Genomic DNA, 21,610 nt, shown 5'->3' with positions numbered 1-21,610 from the left:
TCTCGGCTCAGTATAGTTGAATTCCGATACTGGGGGAAGTTCCGAGTAAATCAAGGCTGATCAATCCACTCGCAGAACCGAAGAGAGCAAAGACACGAGACGCGACGATTTTCAGGTCGAGATTGATCGTGTTTTGAATCCGTCAATTAATCGTTGCGTGTAGAAGTAAGGCGTGTGTACGTGAATAAATGAAAAGGTGTATGATGCTAGAACTAAAGCAGTCTGAGATGCGAGACCGAAGAAGAAAGGTCCAAGGAAAAGAGACGAAATCTAGACGGCATAGTTTCCTCCCCTTCTCGACGTGTTGTGAGCGTGAGAGGTTCGTCCGACGGTGACGAAAGCGAGAAGAACCAGGAAAGAAAGACCAACGTTGACCCAAGCCACGATTTCGATGGTCTTGATCTGATGAGGAGGGAGAAGCAAAGCGAGAAGGTCAAACGAGAGCGACGCGAAGTTCGAGGCGCGGGGGAACGAGGGCTCGACGAACCTTGTGGCAGGTAGAGATTCCTCCAGATCCGATTCCTCCGCATCGGACTACACCCTTGTAGAGGAGGTGTAGGGCGATGGCGTCAGCCAGCCAGCTGATCGAAGGAGGGGGGAGAAAAGGAGTCAGGAACGACGGAGAGGTCGAAAGAAAACAAAAGGAAAGGAACTCACAATACGAAGTTGGCGAAGACGAAGATGGAGTGGTGAAGCCAGTGGAAGACCGTCTGGTGAGATGAGGAGTCAAAAGGGATGGTCAGCTTCAGGTTCGGGATACGGAAGAGAGAAGAAGTGAAAACTAAAGCTCACCGAGACGAAAGAAACGGCGAGGAAGACAAGGGAGAGGGTGACTCCGAAGACACCACAGAAAAGCGAGTAGTTGATTCGGTGCTTCTCAGCACCAACAACGGGGAACTCTCCTTCCCTCCTCTTGTGCACCAGATCAGCACTGAATCCCAGCCCGACGGCGGAGACTGAAGGTGAGGTCAGAAAAAGAGAAGGTCGAGTTCAGCCTCGGGAAGTTGGCTGAGAGAAGACGGGCGAAAGCTCACCGATGAGAAGGAGGATGAAGAGAAGAGGAAGATGTCGGTCGAGAGCTCTGGTGGCCATATCTGAGAAAGAAACAGAGTGAGACGAGGTCCGAGGTCAGCAACGAACTCGGGCACGACGACGCGTCGAATTCGTGACGAAAGAAGAGAGCGAAAGACGTACTGAGGGAGTGTTGAGAGTAGTTAAGAGTGGAGAGTGGTGACTGATGGAAGGAGGAAGTGGTGGTTGTTGGTGAGGAGGGAGAGAGAGGGCAACCAGGCAGTTTTTATAAGAAGGAGACGGACCGAAAATGACGCTGACGCCCCTTGCGACCTCCTAATAGCAAGAAAGGGAGCATCCCGCTTCCAGAGATCTCCTGATAGATGGCATCACTTCTGTTACTCCGTTCGGAAAGAAGGACGATGACGGCGAGCGCGGAGGAGGAAGAGAGGGGTGTTGACGCGACGTGACGTGCCGTCTCTCCAAAGAAAGAAGCTCAACCTAACCGACGCTTCCCTGTGGTAGAGATGTAGCTGAAAACGAGAAGAAGATCAAGAGAAGAGAGAACGTCAGGTCTCAGTGAGGCGAGGAGTTCATCAGCGGATCGGAGTAGATAGCTCACTATCAGAACAACGTCTTGTGCTCGCTGATTCAAAAGTAGACCTTGCCTTCCCTCCGTCAGCGCTGGTGACCCCTTCCTTCCTGTCTATCTGCCTCACTGGGGCGGACGGAGGAAGGACCTAGGGGACCACGTTGACGTGTTTTAAAGGTTGAACGCGTTTCAGGGGCTCGGGGCTGAAGCAGGTCGGAAGCTTCCTGAAAAGAAGACGAGGGACTTGAGATCAGCGAAAATCTTCCCCATCGAGAGAGATGAGCACGCAGAGAAATTCCGGACGACGAGAAGCTCGCAGGAAAAGAGGAAAGAAGAATAAAAAAGTCGAGTCGCACATCTAATCGAGTCGTCCGAACCAAAGCAAAGCAAAACCAGTTCTACAACACCCTCTTCCTCCAGGCAGAATAACAAAGCACTCGTACAACACATCCTCCCACCAAATCCAGAAAGAGACCTCCCATCCCTACGCTCCTACGCCGTTCAACAAGCTTCTCTCCCTCCCAATCGTCTCCTCGTCGAACCCCCTCAACCTGACCTCCCTCTGCACCAACATCCTCCTAGCCCTCTCCGCGTAGCTCACAGCCTCTTCCCTCCCGCTCCCGTTCCCGTTCGTTCGTCGATCGTCCCCTTCGGACCTCCTCCTCATCCTTTCCATCCTCTCCTCGCTCGACCTCTCCATGTCCCGACGAGCCGCCTGCTCCGCTGCGAGTTGAGCAGGTTCTGCCTGTTCTTGGAGAAGACGACGCGCTCGATCGGAGTAGGATTCGGATCCGTGAGGGAGGGAGGGTCGAGGAATGGTTGTTGAGGAGGAGGACGGGGTGGGCTGAGGGCGAGGGAGGGAGAGGGAGGGGAGGGAGGTTGCGAAGGCGTGAGGTTCATGCTGTTGCGCCGGTTGAGTTTCGGTTTGAACTGGAAGGGGAAGAGTGGAGGTTTCCGTTGGTGATGATGTCGAAAGAATGACGAGGGAGTCCGTGGAAGGAGGAGGAGGGGGAGGAGGAAGCAGGGGAGAAGGGTCCATTCCACCGGCGACGACCACTCGAGCTCGTTGGCGGTAGCTTAACTGAATTCCTCCTCCTCCGTCGCTGTTTTCTCCTCCTGACCCTCCCTCTACTATGCTCTCTTCCCTGCTAGCTGATTGACTCTGTCCAAACCTCGCTCCGGTAGTCGCTCGATGGCGAAAGAGGGGAGGAGGAGGCACGTAACGAGGAGGGATGACTTGGGCTGAGACAGCTTCAACCTCCTCGGGTGAGAGGGCGAGAGCTGGGATGTCTATACCCGACCGACTCAGTCGTAAAACGAACGCTCTCTCCATGTAAGGGAGCGTCGCGAGGACGGTTGGGGGAGGAGAGGGAGTGTAAGGAGGAGGAACGGCTGAGTTGGGAGGAGGGGAGGAGAAGGAGAGAGGGGAGGGGGTGGTGGGCTGAGTGGAGGGAACGGTTGATGTTCCGAGGATGGTAGTGAGAAGATTGAGTGCTGAACTTGAACCTCGGGAGGAGGAGGGTCCTAAAAGGGAGTTCCGACGAGGTTGAGGAGAGATAGACATGGCTTGTGGGAAGGAGGAGAGTCGTGGTTGGGATCAAGAGACCGGAAGGTCGACATGAGCTTCTTATCTTTCCGAAATTTCCTTGAGAGTCGTCATTCGAGGCGAGTTTCTCCGATGAAGTTCTATGAGATGACCGAGGAGAAGTTTTTGGGTGAGATCTGGGTCCGAGTCTGTTTCTTTTATGTGGGGAGACGCGAAAACGAAGGTCATCTCGATACAGGAGCAAGGGAGCCCAAGATGTCGACGCGTCCGGTCGTCCGAACCAAACGACTTCAACGAACCCTTCTTCCTTCTCCTCGACCGAAAAAAGTCCTTGGAGAGATGTCAAGGAGATACCTTCAGCGAAGCTCGTCTCTCGAGGGCTGGTTGAACCGTCCTGGGCTTCCCAAGGGGAAGAGGAAGCGGCGAGGATGGAAACAGAGGGAAGCGATGCTCGTAGCTGGATAGAAGCAGGAGAATTGGGACTGTCGAGATCTGGGATGAAATAGGTGGTGAAGAGGTAGAGAAGTCCGTCGTCGAGTCTCTACAAGCAAGAACTGAGAACGGACCTTCAACGTCCAAAGCCGACGAGCGAAACTTCCCTCCCCTCCCTCTTCATCCCCTAAACCATCCCTCTTGTTCTCTAGAACCCTCCCGAAGCGTCATATTTCGTCCCATCAGCTAAACCATCCTGATATTTCTAGATGAAACGTCGCTAGAAGTCGAACTAGCTCGCGTCCGCATCTCCTACGAACGGCTCAAGAAAACCAAGTCAACGCACCTCTCGTCCACCTTTTCCAATATAAGAGAGATCCATTTATTTGTACGTGACAAAGACTTCAGTCCCTCCTGTAAGAAAGGGCAAGGACGAAGGGAAAGGTCAGCGTCGAAAGAGAGAGTGGAAGAGGCGAAGACGGTCGAACACCGTTGGGAAGAGGAGGAAGACATCCTTCGGTGTAGACCCAGATTCGATCTAGAAGTCATGTCCAAGGAGATATCAGTGGATCGCACAGGTTCGTCAGCTAGAGCTCTACAAAAGAAGGGGAGAGGAAAGAGAAGAGCGAGAAGAGGAAACGAGGCTCACCTTCTTGACGAGCAGGGGTTTGAGCTTGTCGTTCCAACTTCTATAGCACGGGATCTCGAAGGACCCGAGAAGCCTCAATGCAGATTTGACTGATGGAGGCTAGTGCGTCGAGGTCGGTTTTGATCTCTCGAGCCTTCCTCTTCGCTCGTCGTCCCTGAGCCAGCGAAGACCGCCTCAAGGGCAGAATTCGCGTCCTCTGAGCATGCTGAGCTTCAGAAGACTGTTCCGATGTGAATTTTCAGAGACTGGAAAGAAAAAGGTCTGTTTCGACGGTGGCGGTGAGGGAATCAAGAGCAAGTCCGAAGGAGGTTCGAAAGAGTTGACCTCAAACGATCAGCTCGACAGTCCCTTCCTTCCCATCCCCTTCGTCCCTCTCTCTCATCTCGTCCAGCATGAGTTCTTCGAAACAGCCGGCTCAGGAGGTGAATCTCCTCTTTTCATCTCAGGATCTCGAAGATGTAGCAGAAACTGACGAGCTCTTCGTCTTCCTCTCCCTTCCCTTCTAGGCCGTCGATCTCGACACCTTGAGTTCGTCCCCTTTCTTCCCTTCCCAGCTTCGTTCCCCAGCACCAGCTGATCATTTGCCTCTTTTAACTTTACAGTGGAGGATGTTTCCCGATATGGACAAGCTCCTGACCGACTGCTGGAGGAGAACATGGCCGCCATCGAAGAGCTCGAGAGGAAGAAGAGAGCTCGAAAGCTGGCTCACGTACCAACAGACGACAGAAAGGTTCGAGCGAAACTGAGGGAGCTGGAGCAACCCATAACGCTGTTCGGAGAAATGGTGAGTTCAACTTCAACTTCAGCGGCTCGCTTGGGATGCGGCGAGGGGAGGGAGGATGGAAGGGAGTGAGCTCGAAGGAAGGAGACGCGAGAGATGCTGCCAGAGAAAGGAGGAGCTCAAGAGCTCGCATCCTCAACGATGTGAGCTCGTCGAAGCTCGAGAGACGCTGGCGGATCTCTAGTCAACCCGTCGCCGACCTATATCCTCGAGGCAGGACGCGGAGCTCTCCCCCCCAGTTTACCCTCCTTCCTTTCACCTCGAGCTCACGACCTCAAGCTGACCTCGACCTTCTGCTCCCTTTTCTCGCTATCTAGGCCGCCGACAGATACATCCGTCTTCGTCTTGTCCTCTCTACCATCCAAGCAGCGAAAGGATCCGGCGACGAAGCTGGAGAAGGAGGATCAGAGTCAGAGTCGAGCTCAGGATCAGACGACTCGGACGTGAGTTCTCTTCTGCCTTTCCTTCCCTCCTGTGGCTCTCGCTCCGAGCTGACTCACATCTCTCTCCATCGTTCATCTGGTATCGTAGGAGGAGGAAGAGTTCTACACCGAACCACCACTACCCGACGAGCTTCTCGCCGCTCGTCGCAAGATCGCTCACTTCTCCCTTCCTCTCTCCGCCGAACGTCTGCGTCGCCAAAAAGTGGAATCCGTGGTGCCTGTGGGGAAGATCTTGGATATCAGGAAGGCCCTCTACAAGTCCTTGAAGGTCAGTCTTCATCCGTCGTCCTTCGCCCTGCGTTTTATGTGAGAGTTGGTTTGAGCAAGACGCGTCAAAGCTGACTGACTCTTCCACGCTTTCCGACTTCTTCGATTCGAACCGAAACAGACTACAGTTCTGCTGGGATCTCAGATTGGAGACACTCGTCCGATATCGACGGTTCGATTCTCGCCTGATTCGAAGTTGATTGCGACGGGGAGTTGGAGCGGAGGAGCGAAGGTCTGGGACGTGCCGGGGTTGAAGGAGGTGAAGGCTTTGAAGGGTGAGTTTCTAGGACATCTCTGGAGTAGTGGATCTGTGGGAAGTTTGTCGAGCGTCGGGGTAGAGATCGAAGCTGGCCGAGAGCAAAGCTCGAGACGCTGATCAACCTTCCTCTTCTCCTCCTTTCGACAGGTCACGACACTCACTGTCGAGGACTCGCCTGGCATCCCAAAGCTACTCTCTCGATGTCCTCTTCGGGAGTGAATCTGGCTACCGGAGGTGGAGAGGGAACCGTGAAGCTGTGGTCGCTGGACAGGTGAGTCTCTTTCTCCATCTCCTCTTCCTCCTTCCTCTTCTCTCACCCTTCTCGTCGAGCTTACCCGATCCAATTCCGTCTCTCACCAGTCCGACACCGATCTCGACTCTGGAAGGTCACACCGCACCAGTTGCTCGAGTCGCTTTCCATCCTTCAGGAGATTACGTCGCGTCGGCGAGTTTCGACGGAACCTGGCGATTGTGGGACGTCGCGACGAGTCAGTGTTTCTTCTTCCTCTTTTGGACATCTGGCTTCTCTTATCAACCTCGTCTAATCGTCTCTCTTCTTCTCTCTTTACAGGCCAGGAGATTCTTCTCCAGGAGGGACATTCGAAGGAAGTTTACGCCGTCGCGTGGCAAGACGACGGAGCCCTCGTTGCGACTGGGTGAGCTCTGCCTTCCTTATCTCCGCTCTCGATCTTGAGTTATCTTCCTTTAATGTTGGCTGATGGATTTTCTTCCTTTCACAGTGGTCTTGACGCCATCGGACGAGTTTGGGACGCTCGAACAGGTCGAACGGTTTGGGTTCTCGACGGCCACGCTAAGCAGATCACCGCTATGGATTGGAGTCCGAACGGGTAAGTTCTCTCACCTGCTTTTCATATCATCTTACGTCTTGCGTCCTACGTCCTACGTCCTACGTTCGAGCTTCGGCTCTTCTCTTGAGCTCAGGACTGATTTTCTTTCTCTTCGACGCGTCTCCCTCCCTCCTCCAGCTACCAAATCGCCACCGGTTCCGCCGACGACTCCATCAAAATCTGGGATATCCGGAAACTTGCCTGCGCCTACACTATTCCGGCTCACAAATCTCTCGTCTCAGACCTCAAATTCTTCCGAGACGAATCCGAACGTCCCTCCCTTCCCTCGTCCTCCTCGACTCCCATGGACACCGATTCCTCCGACTCCAAAACTCGTGATCCTCCTACTGCTCCCTCGCCGTCGGTCGTCAACCGCTCAGGCCTGTACCTCGTCTCGTCAGGATACGACTCGACGGTCAAGATCTGGTCGGCGGACGATTGGCTGTTGGTGAAGAGCATCGTGACGGATTCAGGAAAAGTGATGGGTGTGGATGTAGATGGGAAGGGAGAGTACTTGGCGAGTGGAAGTGGGAACAGGAGTTTCCAATTGTTCGGGAAGGAAGAAGCTTTTTAAGGAGGAGGAGAAGAGAGGGAGGAGAACCTCAGTTTGGTAGTTTGCTTTGCTCGTTCGTTCTTATGGACGTTTGCGCTCACAGAGAAAGGTCTGGAGAGAGAACAGTGCAAGACCGACGTCGGATCTTCCAACCACTTATTCTTCCATCTGATGCTTCTCAGAGAATACTCTAGAGATCTCTCGATAGTCAAAGTTCGTCCCTCCTCCGGCGAATCGCTTCTTTCCTTCCAGCTCGACGCGTCGGACGGCATCGAGTCTCCGGAACATCGTGCCTGGTCTCCTCCCTCCTCCAGTACTAGATAGACGTTAAATCGAACAAAAACGGACTTAATGGAACGCCGGCCTCCTGTCTCCTCCCTCAACCTCGCATCTCCCTCCCAACTACTTCCCTCCTCCTTTCCTTCCGCCTTCCCCAGATCGTCCAGTTCCTCCCGATCCCGTCGCATCCTTGAGGGCGTTGTCGAGAGCGTATCGATGGTTCCTCACGATTCTGCTCTTCTTTCCGTCGGGGAGGGGAGAGTCGTCGAGTTCTGTGTTCGAGAACGAACGAAGAACGAGTCAGTTTCGTCTTCAGCCCATGAGAATGTAGATCGCATGACGACTCACGACTAGCGTTTCTCTTCCTATCATCCGACGATGCCGACGAGGTCTCGGCGACGGCAGCGTGAGGAGGAGGATCTCGGTCTCGACTCGAGAGACGTTCAGGAAGGGTCGACGACGCAGCCGAAGTCGAGGCTGCTGGCGCCTGGAACTTGGATGAGAAAGGGAGACCGCTAGAGGTGACTGGAACGATACGATCCGACAGTTTGGAGGAGGAAGGGGCGACATCGTAGGAGCGGGAGGAGGAGGAGTGTCGAGAGTCTCGGTCGTCCGATGGTCGCTGAGGAGAAAGAAACGAAAAGGAGGTCAGCTCGAGGGAAAGATAAAAGAGAGGTATAGAGGTATAGAGATGGGATACTTACATCGGTGGCTCTCGAGGGTTCACGCTCCCTTCTGCTCCTGCTATCTCGATCTCGAGGATCCCTGTCGATTCCTCGATCCGACTTCTCCGCATCCCTCGAGAGCGACGACTTCTCCTTGGGAGCATCTCGACCCTTCCTGTCCTTGTCGCCGTTTCGATCGATTCGAGGTGGTGAAGCCGAGCGACGTCTCGAGCTCGAGGAAGAAGAGGGAAGCTGCGATGGAAGAGAGAGGAAAGAGACGGTCAGGACAGCTCGACGCCGAGGATCGAAGACAACGCAGACTCACCTCCTTCTCCGTCTTGAGCCTCTTCGAATCCCTCTCATCCCGACTGTTGTGAGGCGACCTCGCTCTCGAATGAGGAGGAGTATCCCTTCCTCCGACGTTATCCCTCCCTCTCCTCGACGAAGCAAAGGACTCGTTCCTCCTGTCCGGCCCTCCTCTCGGATCCCTAGGATCCCTATCGTTCCTTCCTCCACTAGCTCGACGAGGATCCCTATCCCTATCCCCATTTCGATCTCCTCGATCAACCCTGTCACGATCGTCTCCTCCCATTCGGCTCTTGCTGAGCGTGCTCTCTCGGTCGGCGAGTTTTCGATCCTCTCGTTCCTTCTCGGTCTCCTTGTCGGCGGCTCGACGAGATCCTGAACGAGTCGAGTGGGAGCTGTCGGCGGATCCGCTTCGAGAGTTCTTGGCTGGAGGGGTTCGACTTCGACGACGAGAAGATCGAGAGGGAGAGGCTGCTCGGTCGCGTCCTCCTGCGGTTCGAGAGGGAGGTGGGCTTCGATTTCTAGAGGAAGAGTCGACGGGTTTCGAGCTGGAGCTGGATCGGATGTCGACGGCATCTCGAGTTGAGCTGGGTCCGGCGGGAGGCTGCATGTCGACGGCTCGAGTGGAGGATTGGCGATGGATTGGTTGTTGAGATCGAGGACCTTTGGGAAGCTCCTTCAAGTCCGACCTCAAACCCTCTGCTCTCGACGATTCCGCTCTATCGGATCTCATTCCGGACGACGAAGGTGAAGCGGGAGGAGCCCTGCGAAGAGAAAGACGGAAAGTCAGCTCGAAGAAACCAAAGGGGCCAGTCGAAAAGAGAAAAGCATGCTCACCTCGACGAAGCTGCGACAGCCGACTTTCCGTCCTCCTTGGACGAAGAATCCTCCTTCTTGGCATCCGACCTTCCGTTCGACGAAGCTGCTCCGTTCGAGGGACCCGTGGGTATCGATCCTGGCTCGCTCTTGATGGCTCCGTTTCGAGACGACGATCCGTTCGACTGCTGGGCGAGAGCTTTGGGACCGGATGGGAGAGGTTTCTCGGCGACGACTGGTTTCAAATCCTTCGGTTCCGTAGCAGGAACGGCGGCCTTGACCTCGGCTGGTTTGGACGAGGTCGAGGAGGAAGCGACGGACGAGGAGGGAGCGACTTCGGAGAGGTTGGGCTTGACGACCTCATCGGCTTTGGACTTCGACGACTCCTGAGGGACCAAATACGAAGATGCTGAAGTCGAAGGAGTGTCGGCGGTGGCTTCCGCCCTGACAGGAGTGTTGGCTCGAGCGAGAGGAGAAGCAGGGGAGGTGGGAGTGCTCTCGGCGGCGAGAGCGACGGTCTTGTTGACGAGAGGAGAGGCAGCGGCCGAGCGAGGAGTTCCCTGCGAGAACGAAAGCGAGAGGGGCAGGAGTCAGATCGAGAAGAGACTCTCGGAGGAAAGGGAGCCAGACTCACAGCCTTGACGGGTTCAGGAGCTCGGAATTGAGACATCGGGATCCACTTGGGCTTGAGCTTCACCATCTGCGACGAGTAGCTGCAAAAAGCAACCCAGTCGAAACACCAGTAAGTCAGTGTATATTTCTCGAGGAGGGAAAGAGTAAAAGAGCAGAGATCGAAGGACGTACGACTGAAGCAAAAGTTTGAGATCCTCCCTGGTCTCGTCGGCGATGGCAGACTTGAGCTTCTTCTCCATCTGTTCTCCGAGTCCAACTTCTCTCGGGAAGAAAGGCAGGACCTTCTGCAAGAGGATGACGACGTTCTTGATGTGCATGTACTCCTTCGAGTCCACACAGATTTCGAAGGCCTGGACGAAGACGAAAAGGAAGGCGTCAGAATCTCGACTCGCTCGTCCACTCTCCTTCCCAACCAAACTTCCAGCCAGCGAAGCAACTCACAGCACTCAACCTCTTGTGCCACCTATGCATGGCCTTCCTGTATCCATTCCAGGGGAGCAGCTCCTTCTTCGTCATCTGAGACGACATGGTTTGACGAAGGAGTTTGGCTCGGAATCCAGGAAGGATGGATTCCTTGTCTCCGGGCTTCTCTCCAGCCTTGACTCCACAGGCCTCCTTGATGTACTTGTCCTCGTCCTCCTGCCAAGGCATGAGGTCTTGGAGACAGTCGTGGACGTAGCGAGCTGGAAGGAGGACGAAGGAGAAGGAGAAAAGTCAGTCGACGCATCGAATGAACGAGCGAACGACCGAGGACGGTGGTGAGGAGATAAGGGGACGAACCATAGTTTCGAGCTTCGTTCTCGGTAAGAGAGGAGAGAAGAGGAGCCATCCACTCGGTGAAGGTGTACTAAGATCGCGGGTAACGAAGAACGGAACTCGAAGGTCAGCTCGACCTTCGAAACTCGACTCAACGACGAGAGGAGTTCGAATCGAAAGGAAAGGACGCGAAAGACTCACAACATCGTGGTACCACAAACTAGCAAAGTTCTGGGTTCCCATCGAGTGCATCATCTTGATGAATTTGGCGCAGAAGGCGGCGTCCTCGAGGGAGAGAAGCACTCGAGGGTAGATGCAGTGCTGGTAGACCTGTTGATTGACGATCTTGCAGTCGGGGAACTCTGGAGGGACGAAAATTACACCACGAGTCAGTCAGCAAGAAGTTCGAAACGAAGGACGTTCGCTTCGAAGCGAACGAAAACCGAAACGCGTCGACCAAAACTCACTCCTGAACCAGAACATCTTCTCCGTCCCCAACCTCCTCCTCGTAACCGCGTACAACTCCATCTGTTCATTCCGTTCGTCCGAGAGGAGCTTGACCTTGTCGTTCAACCTGGCCTTGTCGGCTCTCCACTCGTCGGTGTTCTGAGCGGACGAAGGATACCGAGAGAGCTCCTTGTCTGCTTTGAGGAGTCGATCGATCTCGTGTTGGTAGGTGGTGAGAGGGACCTCGATGTCGTAAGGAGAGAGTTGCCAGAAGGTGACGAAGAAGGGGGCTCTGCCATCGGCGAAAGGGAAGAGAGGTCAGCAACAGAAGGGAGGATGGGAAGGACAAGGTGAGCTCACCCCATGAACTTGATGGACTCGTTGGGGAAGTACTTGTAGACTTCGGAGATGACGGGGATGAGGAGAGGATGGAACTTCTTCTGTGAAGGTCGAAGGAATAAACGAAGAAGCTCGAGTCAGTAAAAGCTCGTCGAACGAAAGACGCGTCGAACGAGACGAGGGGAGAGAACGAACCATTCTCGCATTATCGGAATCGACACCCTCCACCTCTCCAGAGACAACGACTCCGTTCGAAGCAGGAGCAGGTTCCGGAGGGGTAGGAACGGGCGTAACAGGCTTCTTGCTCTCCTTGAGCTCCTGACGAAGTCGAGCCTCCTTCGCTGCTGGCGTTTCGGCGGGAGTCTTCATCTTAATGTCGTAGGCCTGACGAAGGAACGATTGAAGAGAGATCGAGGTCAGTGACATGAATGAAGAGTAGGGTAGGAGGGAGGGATGCTCACCTTGACGGCGTGCGAGAGTTTAGGTCGAAGGATGTGGAAGGCGAGAGCGGGAGGAAGGTCGTAGTTCGTTGCGAGTTCGGTGAAGGAAGGGATGAGCTCGGCGTATTTCTCTGGACCGATGCTTTGAACGAGGAACTCGACGTATTGGAGGAAGACTTCCGTCGACTGAAAGAGGAAACAGAGACAGAAGAAGGTCAGTTCGTGTTCAAAGGAAAGGAGAGGGGCCGCGTCCAAAACGAAATTGACTCACGCTATCAAACAGCGTCGAAAGATGCTTCATATGCGCCTCCTCATCCGGCACCGTAAACAAACACCTGTCCCTCGTCTGAGCCACCACAATCAACAACGGCAACGTCATCCCTTCCTCCTCCAAACTAGCCACCAACGTCGGAGCGCTCTTCGTCGTCGGTCCCTTCTTCTCCACCGGCGCTTGAGTCCTCATCTCCACCCCAGGTTGAGGAGGGGGTTTCGTCGTAGGTACGGTAGGGTTGACTGCTTCTGCTCGAAGGTTGGGTCCTCCTCCGAGGGCTGAGACCTGGGTGTCCGACAGATTGGCGAGCGGATCGATGCCCGTCATGGCGGAGAGGAGTTCTCGAAGGATGATAAGATCCTTGGACGATCCAGCTCGGAGTTGGTTGGCGACGTATTGGAAGATGGGTTTGTGGTCGATGGCGAGGTGGTACCGCCGGCAGAGCTCTCCTGCGAAGGCGGCGAGACCTGAAGAAAGGGAACGCGTCGAAAGGACGAGGTCAGCTCTCTCGATTGGACGACGAGAAGGAACGGATTCGGACTCACTCTTCAACCAAAGCGAAACACTCGTCCCATCCACCTTCGTCCTCTCCTTCGCCGGATTCGAGAACGCATCCAGCAGCACAAAGATCAACACATCCGCTCCCAGCGGCGTGATAAACCTCGCACTCTCGACCACCGGTTTCACCAAGTTATCGTAACTCTGGATCTGCCTCAGCACCACTCCCCACACGATCATCGGATCCGAATGACTGAGCTTCCCCAGAGATCTCGCATGAAGCTTGAGATCGTCCTTCGAGACTCGTCTGAGTACGGCTTTGGTGTCTCGTTCGGCGATGGCTCCCTTGACTTTGAGCTGGAGGGATTCGGCGTAGGACGTTTTCCAGGATCCGTAGAAGCCGTAACGGGTGGGGACGGGGTAGAGGGAGAGGAGGGACCAGAGTTCTTGGGAGGTTGGGGAGCCGCCGAGGAGGGAGAGGGAGGGGAGGAAGATGAGTCGGATGGGGAGAGACCAGCGGGCGAGGATGGAAGGGTCGGCGGGGTGCTGAGAAACAAGGAGAACGGAAACATCAAATCAGCAGGAGGAGGGAAGAGAAAGAGAGCGTTTGGGTCGAGACTCACCTCCTGAATGTCCTTCACAGCGAGCCGAATCAACGAAACCAACATCCTCGCGTCCCTCCCGACCAACGCACCCAACGACCTCAACTGCCTGTTCACTCCCTTCTCGTCCTCGAACAACTCATCTACCGTCTCACACCTCACCACCTGCTCCTTCCACTCGGGGAAGAAGTACACCCACTCCGTCTCGTCCGTCTCGAGAGGAACCGGCGCCATCAACGTCAACGTCTTCTTCCCTTCCTTGCCCTTGCCCTTCCCCATCCTGGGTGCGAACGGCGAGCACTTCTCCAGCACCGGAGCAAGCGTGTAGCTCATAGCTCGAAGCTGAAGATCTGCGATCTCGGTGTAGGCGTTGGGGAGGTGAGGGAATCGAGTGAGGAGGTAGGTGATTTGAGCGGAGGCTCCGACGGCGAGGAGGGAGGTAAAGAGAGCGATCTTTTGGTCTGGGAGAGGGAGGTCCGGGAGAGGTGGAGGCGGAGGAGCAGCTACGACTGGAGCGTTGGGGTTGGCTGGGAGTTTGTTGAAGGAAGAGGAGGAAGGCGTGGGTTCGTCGTCGACGAGGGGAGCTGCTGAGGCGAGAAGAGCGTTTCCGATGGAGTTTCGAGCGAGTTGGTTGACGGCTGTACGATGTCGAGATTCGTGCTTGGCCATTTCGGATTCGTTCGGAGAGAGCTGTATACGTTGGAAGAAAAGTTGTCAGCTCTCCCACTCCCTTCTCAACGAGCAAACGAAGGAAGACTCCAAGACTGACATGTTCCCAAAGCTCCTTCAGCTTCACCAACCCCTCCCTGATCAAGATCGCCGCCATCAAGACCATCTCCTTCGGCGCCTCCTCTCCCTTCCTCATGATCGTCTGATCCTGGTAGTACTTGAACTTGAATCCGAGGACCTGAGCTGCTACCGAGCTTCCGGACTCTCCTGCGAGGTCCATCTTGTCGCTGTTGATGTCCTCGACCGAGGGAGGAGAGGACCAGACCGAGCAGCGAAGGAGGTCGACGAAGAAGCGGTGGTGGGTGAGGAGGGAAGAGATGAAGGCGTCGAAGATGAGGTCGAGGGTTCGGGAGGGGTCGAGGTCGAAGTAGCCTGAAGGGAAGGAGGGAGGAGAGGTGTGAGGTCGAGGAAGGAAGGGAAGCTGAGACGAGAGAGACGAGGGCAGGACTTACCGATGATGCCCATGACTCGTTTCCAGACCTCCTTGGCTCGCTTCTTCCGGGATTCGGAGTCTAGTACAGAAGAAAAGGGCGGAGAAACGTCAGGATGGAGCGAAGAGAGCGAGGGGAGGAAGGAGGTCGAGCTGACCTTCCCGATCGAACCCCGTTTCCGGGTTGCTCCCAGGTCCAAGAGTCTCTCGACTCGTAAGAAGGATGATGAGGAGCGAGAATCCTTCCGACGACTCTCGAAGGAGATTGTACTTCTTGAGGGAGAAGCTGAAGCGAAGGGCGAACGAAGGAGGAAGTCAGCTCTCTCTCTCCCTTCGCGTCTCTCGATGTCCCTCTCGTTCCGTCTTTTGTAACTCACAAAGTGACCGTGCCCAATCTCGTAGACTTCTTGATCATCGTCTGAACCCCCGTCCCAATCGCAGCTCCAATCCTCTCTAGGAAAGCAAAGTCGAATCTATCCCAGAGAGGGAGAGGGACGAGTTTGGACGCAAAGAGACCCTTGCAGAGATCGTTCCAGACCTTCTTCTCCTTATCCAGTCCAGCCTTGACTTTAGGATCGAGAGGAGTAGCTCCAGAGGTAGCGGCGAGGATGATGTCTTCGAGTTCTGCATCCGCCTGCCATAACGAGTCGGCGAGGTGTTCCGAGAGGAGAGAGACCGGAGGGGAAGGAGGAGTTGAGGTTGAGGTCGAGGCGGTGGAAGGAGGGGAAGGGATGGATTGGAGGAAGGTGATGAGGGATTCTTTGGGTATCGAAGGTTGAGAGTTTCGAAGGAAGGTATACAGGATGAGATGGGACGCGATGGAATCCGAGAGGGAGGAGATCAGAAGCGAGGATCTGAGAGGAAGGAGGGGAAGGAGAAGGAGGAGGAGGAGAGTCAGCTCCTTCGCTCTTCCGTCTGCTGCTGTCTTCAAAGTCGTCTATAAACTTACAGAGCATCCTGTCCTCCATCGTCCCAAGATGCGATGGCTGCTTTGACTTGAGATTCCATCTCGTGAAAGGAGGGAGGAGGAAGTGGTTGAAGGACACTTGAGCTTGACGAATCCCAATCTCCTTTCGTCTCCAACGTCGACTGCCCTTTTTCTTTTTCTTTCTCTGCGATCCACGTATGGGTTCTTCCTCTTCACCTATACCCCTTCACACTATCAATCGTCCAGCGTCTCGTACAAACATCACCAACAACAACTCTTCCATGGCCTCCAACAACCCATCCTCGTCGAAGCAGCAAACGAGGTTCAAGTCGAGATTCTCGCAGGTCAAACCGGACGACGAAGAAGAGAACGAAACTCTCCTGTCGAGGGATCGGAGGCAGGAAGAGGAGGACAGTCTACTAGAGCAGGAGACTGGAGAAGGAGAGGGTGCAGGGGAGGCTGGAAGGAAGGTCAGTCCACCGGAGGAGGACCCAAGCGAGCTCACGTTGTGGCTCATCTCCTCTCTTCTTTCTTCTTTCCCTTCCGTGTTCTCCTACTAGCTTTCAATGCAACGGAATCGACCTTCGGTACACACTCCTCAGGACAAGTCAAGGATCATTCCATTTCGAGCTTCACGTCGGTCTCCATCTCGAGCTCACTCTTCTCTCTCGAACCGAAGCTCATCTCCTTCTTCCCTCCTTCGTCTCTCAGTCAAGCTCAAGAACTCGTTCGCTGCCAACACGATCAGCAACCAGAAGTACAACGTCGCTTCCTTCCTCCCTCTCGTCTTCTACGAGCAGTTCAAGTTCTTCTTCAACCTCTACTTCCTCCTCGTCGCTCTCTCCCAGTTCATCCCTGCCCTCAAGATCGGTGAGCTCTCCTCCTTTTCCCCTCTCCTCTCGAGCTCACCCTTCTTCTTTACTTCCTTCAGGCTTCATCGTAACCTACGTCGCCCCGCTCGCCTTCGTCCTCCTCGTCACCATGGGCAAGGAAGCCTACGACGACTACCTCCGCTACCTTCGAGACCGAGAAGCCAACTCTGCTCGCTACCTCATCCTCGACTACACTCCCTTCTCCTCCTCCCCGCCAACCTCCTTCCCTCCAACCAAAGCCGTCCCCTCCTCGAGACTCCAGGTGGGAGATCTGGTGCTTCTGGAGAAGAACCAGAGAGTCCCAGCGGACATGGTGCTGCTCAGGACGAGCGATGCGAGCGGGACCGCGTTCGTGAGGACGGATCAGTTGGATGGGGAGACGGATTGGAAGTTGAGAGTGGCCGTGCAGAGTTTTCAAGGGTTGACGGACGAGGGATTGCTGGGGGTTGAGGCGGAGGTTTATGGTCAGTCGTTCTCTCTCTCTCACTCGCCTTCGTTCGCCGTCGCTCGAACTCAACGTCCCTTTCGCTTTCTTTCGTCTTCCCGTCGTCTTCAGCCGACCCACCTATCAAAGATATCCACACCTTCATCGGAACCATCACCACACAACCCTCTTCCACTCCCACTCCCTCTCTGGACCTCCCTCCTCCCACACCGAGAGTCGACCCCCTCACAGCCGAAAACGTCCTCTGGGCCAACACCGTTCTCGCTGCTGGATCCGCTATCGGTTTCGTCGTTTACACGGGACCGGAAACGAGAGCAGTGATGAACACGAGTCATCCGGAGACCAAGACGGGGTTGTTGGATCTGGAGATTAACAGGATGGCGAAGGTCAGTGAGGAACGAACGAACGAGACGCGTCGAGAGGAGAGGAAGCTGATTGATTTTTGTTTGGGTTTGGGATGTAGATTCTCTGTGCAGTGACCTTCGCTCTTTCGGTCTTTCTTGTAGCGTTGAACGGGTTCAGAGGACAGTGGTTCATCTACATCTTTAGGTTCCTCATCCTGTTTTCGTCGATCATCCCCATCAGGTTCGTCGTCCTTCTTCTCCCTCTTCTTCCCTCCTCCCAATCTTGAGCTCACACCCCCCCCCCCCCCCCCCCCCTCTCTCTTTTTCGTTTCTTTGTTCAGTCTCCGAGTCAACCTCGACATGGGCAAAACCGTCTACGCCCGTCAGATCCAGAACGACCCTGAAATTCCTGGAACGATCGTTCGAACGAGTACGCTTCCGGAGGAGCTGGGAAGGATAGAGTACTTGTTGAGTGATAAGACGGGGACTTTGACGCAGAATGGTGAGTTCCAACGAACAAGGATGGAAGAGAGGGAAGGAGACGGAGGGAGAGGAGGAGAGGACGTGTCGAGTTGAGCTGACTTTGCGGTTCGGGTTTGGGTTTCGATGCAGAGATGGAGATGAAGAAACTTCACTTGGGAACGATGTCGTACGGGTTCGACTCGATGGACGAGGTAGCTCATCAGTTGGCAACCGCTTATGGATCGGAAGGTGGGCTCTACTCTTGTGTTTCTTTCCTCGACCTCTCCTCGTCCGTCCTGACCTTGTGGATTTCGTTCCTTCGATTCAGCCCTCACCCCCCGTCGCTCCTCCTCCCTCGCAACCGGAGCTTTCCTCGCCACTCGAGGTCGAAGGGACATGTCGTCTCGTGTTCGGGATGCCGTTCTGGCGTTGGCTGTTTGTCACAACGTCAGTCCTTCCTCCCTTCCCTTCTTTCCTTCAACTCTTCCGACTGACTGAACTTGCCTTTTTCTATACGACGTTACCCTTTCCAGGTCACTCCCGTCGCAGGCGACGAAGGAATCACCTACCAGGCTTCCTCCCCCGACGAGGTCGCTATCGTCCGGTTTACGGAATCGGTTGGGCTCACGCTGATCTCGAGAGATCGAACGACGATGGGGTTGAGAACTCCGGACGGAACGGTGGAGACGTTTGAAGTGCTGGATGTTTTCCCTGTGCGTTCTCTCCCTCGACTGTTTCGCTTCCCGCTCTGTCTCGTTCCCGCTCCGTTTGCTGACTCCCCTCGCCCACCCTCTCGACCCTCCAGTTCACCTCCGAATCCAAACGCATGGGCATCATCATCCGCGACTCCTCTGGCGAAACGACCTTCTACCAAAAAGGAGCCGACGTCGTCATGGCTCGCATCGTCCTCAAGAACGACTGGCTCGAGGAGGAATGCGGCAACATGGCTCGAGAAGGACTCCGAACCCTCGTCGTTGGGAGGAAGAAGTTGACGGAAGCGAGCTATCGGGAGTTCGAGGCGAGGTACCATCAGGCGAGGACGAGGACGGACGACAGGAACGAGGCAATGGCGAAGGTGGTAGGGGAGTGTTTGGAGAAGGATTTGGAACTGTTGGCGTTGACGGGGGTGGAGGATAAGCTGCAGGAGGATGTGAAGAGCACGTTGGAGCTGTTGAGGAATGCGGGGATCAAGATCTGGTGAGTTTTTCGGACCAGATTTGGGAGAGGGGAAGAGAGGGAGGGGAGGGAGACGCGTTTGGGTTCGTTTCGCTGGTTGACGTTTTTTGCGCCTCTTCGTTGGACAGGATGTTGACGGGAGATAAGATCGAGACCGCTACCTGTATCGCCATCTCCAGTAAACTCGTCGCTCGAGGACAGTACATCCATCAAGTCGCCAAACGTGAGTATCGTCTCTCTTCGTTCAACTCCTCTTCCTGACTTCTCTCCTTCCCTTCTTCGCAGTCCGAACTCCCGAAGACATCCGAGATCAACTCGACTTTATCCGTACCAAACTCGACTGCTGTCTCGTCATCGACGGAGAATCCCTTCAACTCTGCCTCGACCACTTCCAAACCGAATTCATCGACCTCGCCACTCAGCTCTCGTGTGTCGTCGCTTGCCGATGCAGTCCTACCCAGAAGGCCGATATCGCACGGCTGATCCGGTCGCATACGAAGAAGAGGGTGTGCTGTATCGGAGATGGAGGAAACGACGTTTCGATGATTCAGGCGGCTGATGTTGGTGAGTCGCGTCGAGGTCGTCGCTCTCTCCAAAGCTTGCTGCTCACTTCGAGTCTTCATCTTTGTCCTTCCAGGCCTCGGAATCGTCGGAAAAGAAGGAAAACAAGCCTCGGTCCGTCCGTTTCCCTCTCTTTGCTCCCTCCCTGTTTCTTCCCGCACTCACGCCTCCTCCCTCCCTCCCTCCTTCCTCCAGCTCGCCGCCGACTTCTCCATCACCCAATTCAGCTTCGTCACCAAGCTCCTCGTCTGGCACGGTCGAAACTCCTACAAACGATCCGCCAAACTCGCTCAATTCGTGATCCATCGAGGACTCATCATCTCGGTGATGCAGGCAGTCTTTTCAGCCATCTTCTACTTCGCTCCCATCGCTCTCTACCAAGGATGGCTCATGATCGGATACGCTACTTTCTACACGATGGCTCCGGTGTTTTCGTTGGTGCTGGATAGGGATGTGAACGAGGATGTGGCGTTGCTGTATCCGGAATTGTACAAGGAGTTGACGAAGGTGAGTTTGGGAGGAGGTTTGGAGGTCGAGGTGGGAGCGACGCTGACTCTCTTTCTTCCTTCCGCGGGCTTTCGTTCTGTTTCTCAGGGTCGATCTTTATCGTACAAGACATTCTTCACCTGGACTTTGATCTCGGTCTACCAGGGTCCGTCTCCTCGTCTTTCTTTCGACGCGTCGAATTCTCGATTCTGATCCCTCTCTTTTTCCTTCTCGCAGGTGGAGCCATCATGATCATGTCCCTCCTCCTCTTCGAAACCGAGTTCCAGAATATCGTCGCCATCTCCTTCACCGCCCTCATCCTCAACGAACTCATCATGGTCGCTCTCGAGATCACGACTTGGTGGGCTCGTCTCTTTCTCTCCTACTTTCTCCGCCTTTCTCGTCTGACTCCCTCGCTTCCCTTCTTCGTTTGCAGGCACCTCTACATGATCATCTCCGAAATCGTCACTTTCACCTTCTACGGTCTCTCGATGGCTCTGCTACCGGAGTACTTCGGTGAGCTTCCCCTTTCCCTTTGAACGACGCGTCGAACTTCGACCTCCAACTCACTGCCTCTCCTTTTTCCTTGCTTCTACAGATCTCTCCTTCGTCATCTCCTCTCGGTTCGCATGGAAAGTCGCGCTTATCGTCGCTGTCAGGTACCTATCCTCTCCTTCTTGCCTTCGTTCGAGCGTCCAGAGGGAAAGAGGAGACTCGAGATCGCTGACCTTCTCGTTCGTCCGTTCGCTTCAGCTCCCTCCCTCTCTACGTCGTCAAGGTCATCCAGAGGACGTTCCGACCAGCAACCTACGCCAAACTCGCAACATAGATTATGCTCCCTCTTTCTTCTTTCTTTCTTGTAGGGATCGCTCGGTCAGGTCGGTTTCATGACTTTACGAAACGGAGTCGACGAGTGAAGAGGGACTCGAAGCTGCTCGATGAGGAGAAGTGAAGTCGTTGTAGTCTGTCTGGGAAGACTACACTGATTGATTTGATGGGAGGGGTAAGGTCGTTCGACTGTGCAGGACGGGAAAAAGAAAATGAACTGGCCATCGCTCAAAATCAGTCGCGTCTTCATTCTCACCCTCCTTTCCTTCCCTTCCTCGCCTTCCCTCGTGCATGACCTCTTTCGGCAAAACCCCGCCGTTCTTTGGCTTTCATCCTCTTTCGGAGATGAGCAAGGAAGGAAGCAAAAAAAAAATGGAAAGAGAGGAGAAAAACAGATGAGCTCCGCCCAAGAGGTCAAGGTGCGCCGCCCAGACGCTTCGTTGGGTTCTCGGTCTCGACCAGGCCTCTCCCACTCGCCAGCCATCTATCTTTTGGCCTCTCTCTCTTCCTCAGAAACCTACCCTGATATCCCACCAACGGCCGCTTTTCTCTTAACCAAAAAAAAGTCAACAATGCCCCTTTGGGTCACCCAATTCCTGCGGGGGATCTTCAGCTCTCAACCAACCCCTCTCTCCTCCTCCTCCTCCTCCTTCCCTCCAAACCACCAGCTTCTCTCCCCTCTCCTCTCCTCTCGTCTCCTTCTCTCTCTCTTCGCTCACCCTTGGATCTATCCCTACGCGTCCCAAGGTGTCCAAGAGGAGTCTCTCTTAGCAATCAAGGTCCTGTCTCGTACGCCGACCGACCCTTCAGCCCAAGCTCGACAAAAGGAGGGAAGGTGAGCTCTGGAAGTCTTTCAACGAAGACGGCCCTTTCTTCTCGGGCTGATATGTATATATGCTCTCTCTGCCTTCCCTAC

The 21,610-nt window shown here is 54.8% G+C and overlaps 5 protein-coding genes across 5 annotated transcripts; 2 read left to right on the top strand and 3 right to left on the bottom strand.

Moving 5' to 3' along the window:
- Positions 1–141: 141 nt before the first annotated feature.
- On the bottom strand, positions 142–1,256 carry BDY24DRAFT_433616 (uncharacterized protein). Its single transcript, XM_076644121.1, has 6 exons — positions 1,195–1,256; positions 1,035–1,094; positions 793–956; positions 658–710; positions 488–581; positions 142–402 (listed from the first exon to the last, which is right to left on the bottom strand). Exons 2-6 carry the CDS (start codon positions 1,090–1,092, stop codon positions 271–273), a joined length of 501 nt encoding a protein of 166 aa, XP_076498765.1. The 5' UTR covers positions 1,093–1,094; positions 1,195–1,256; the 3' UTR covers positions 142–270.
- Positions 1,257–1,940: 684 nt separating this feature from the next.
- Positions 1,941–2,668, bottom strand: BDY24DRAFT_381656 (uncharacterized protein). Its single transcript, XM_076639376.1, has one exon. It carries the CDS (start codon positions 2,640–2,642, stop codon positions 2,088–2,090), a length of 555 nt encoding a protein of 184 aa, XP_076498764.1. The 5' UTR covers positions 2,643–2,668; the 3' UTR covers positions 1,941–2,087.
- Positions 2,669–4,538: 1,870 nt separating this feature from the next.
- On the top strand, positions 4,539–7,499 carry BDY24DRAFT_264843 (putative U4/U6 small nuclear ribonucleoprotein Prp4). Its single transcript, XM_076636868.1, has 11 exons — positions 4,539–4,652; positions 4,737–4,758; positions 4,833–5,014; positions 5,329–5,454; positions 5,543–5,722; positions 5,843–5,996; positions 6,128–6,251; positions 6,341–6,468; positions 6,552–6,636; positions 6,721–6,828; positions 6,967–7,499. The coding sequence occupies exons 1-11, from the start codon at positions 4,623–4,625 to the stop codon at positions 7,400–7,402; spliced, it is 1,575 nt and encodes a 524-aa protein (XP_076498763.1). The 5' UTR covers positions 4,539–4,622; the 3' UTR covers positions 7,403–7,499.
- Position 7,500: 1 nt separating this feature from the next.
- On the bottom strand, positions 7,501–15,629 carry THO2 (Tho2p). The gene is made up of 22 exons (XM_076636869.1): positions 15,542–15,629; positions 14,970–15,446; positions 14,751–14,878; positions 14,615–14,674; positions 14,203–14,534; positions 13,455–14,123; positions 12,879–13,377; positions 12,334–12,800; positions 12,084–12,248; positions 11,818–12,006; positions 11,644–11,723; positions 11,304–11,575; positions 11,038–11,198; positions 10,861–10,927; positions 10,522–10,763; positions 10,252–10,430; positions 10,082–10,160; positions 9,469–10,007; positions 8,651–9,395; positions 8,365–8,577; positions 8,009–8,282; positions 7,501–7,932 (listed from the first exon to the last, which is right to left on the bottom strand). Exons 1-22 carry the CDS (start codon positions 15,598–15,600, stop codon positions 7,784–7,786), a joined length of 6,045 nt encoding a protein of 2,014 aa, XP_076498762.1. The 5' UTR covers positions 15,601–15,629; the 3' UTR covers positions 7,501–7,783.
- A 25-nt stretch (positions 15,630–15,654) lies between these two features.
- Positions 15,655–21,087, top strand: NEO1 (aminophospholipid-translocating P4-type ATPase NEO1). The gene is made up of 20 exons (XM_076639375.1): positions 15,655–15,990; positions 16,081–16,156; positions 16,232–16,390; positions 16,452–16,856; positions 16,949–17,223; positions 17,301–17,422; positions 17,523–17,683; positions 17,794–17,892; positions 17,972–18,090; positions 18,177–18,356; positions 18,449–18,840; positions 18,948–19,042; positions 19,105–19,383; positions 19,457–19,494; positions 19,576–19,887; positions 19,975–20,032; positions 20,104–20,227; positions 20,303–20,382; positions 20,465–20,525; positions 20,620–21,087. Exons 1-20 carry the CDS (start codon positions 15,718–15,720, stop codon positions 20,693–20,695), a joined length of 3,384 nt encoding a protein of 1,127 aa, XP_076498761.1. The 5' UTR covers positions 15,655–15,717; the 3' UTR covers positions 20,696–21,087.
- Positions 21,088–21,610: the final 523 nt, after the last annotated feature.

Source organism: Mrakia frigida (assembly GCF_051309035.1).
Source record: "Mrakia frigida strain ATCC 22029 unplaced genomic scaffold BDY24scaffold_7, whole genome shotgun sequence".
Taxonomy (NCBI): domain Eukaryota; kingdom Fungi; phylum Basidiomycota; class Tremellomycetes; order Cystofilobasidiales; family Mrakiaceae; genus Mrakia; species Mrakia frigida.
This window is presented reverse-complemented; position numbering and strand designations above follow the sequence as displayed.

Excerpts from the sequence above, each read along its gene's own strand:
- BDY24DRAFT_264843 (XM_076636868.1), top strand. The coding sequence starts at position 4,623 with ATGAGTTCTTCGAAACAGCCGGCTCAGGAG. Across the intron at positions 5,723-5,842 it reads CCCTCTACAAGTCCTTGAAG|ACTACAGTTCTGCTGGGATC; the intron begins GTCAGTCTTCAT and ends GAACCGAAACAG. Across the intron at positions 6,829-6,966 it reads ATGGATTGGAGTCCGAACGG|CTACCAAATCGCCACCGGTT; the intron begins GTAAGTTCTCTC and ends TCCCTCCTCCAG.
- BDY24DRAFT_381656 (XM_076639376.1), bottom strand. The coding sequence starts at position 2,642 with ATGGACCCTTCTCCCCTGCTTCCTCCTCCCCCTCCTCCTCCTTCCACG.
- BDY24DRAFT_433616 (XM_076644121.1), bottom strand. The coding sequence starts at position 1,092 with ATGGCCACCAGAGCTCTCGACCGACATCTTCCTCTTCTCTTCATCCTC. Across the intron at positions 711-792 it reads TCGCCGTTTCTTTCGTCTCG|ACGGTCTTCCACTGGCTTCA; the intron begins GTGAGCTTTAGT and ends TCATCTCACCAG. Across the intron at positions 582-657 it reads GTCTTCGCCAACTTCGTATT|CTGGCTGGCTGACGCCATCG; the intron begins GTGAGTTCCTTT and ends TCCTTCGATCAG.
- THO2 (XM_076636869.1), bottom strand. The coding sequence starts at position 15,600 with ATGGAATCTCAAGTCAAAGCAGCCATCGCATCTTGGGACGATGGAGGA. Across the intron at positions 13,378-13,454 it reads CTGTGAAGGACATTCAGGAG|CACCCCGCCGACCCTTCCAT; the intron begins GTGAGTCTCGAC and ends CTTGTTTCTCAG. Across the intron at positions 8,578-8,650 it reads GGCTCAAGACGGAGAAGGAG|CTTCCCTCTTCTTCCTCGAG; the intron begins GTGAGTCTGCGT and ends CTTCCATCGCAG.
- NEO1 (XM_076639375.1), top strand. The coding sequence starts at position 15,718 with ATGGGTTCTTCCTCTTCACCTATACCCCTTCACACTATCAATCGTCCA. Across the intron at positions 19,384-19,456 it reads GATTCAGGCGGCTGATGTTG|GCCTCGGAATCGTCGGAAAA; the intron begins GTGAGTCGCGTC and ends TTGTCCTTCCAG. Across the intron at positions 20,383-20,464 it reads TCTGCTACCGGAGTACTTCG|ATCTCTCCTTCGTCATCTCC; the intron begins GTGAGCTTCCCC and ends TTGCTTCTACAG.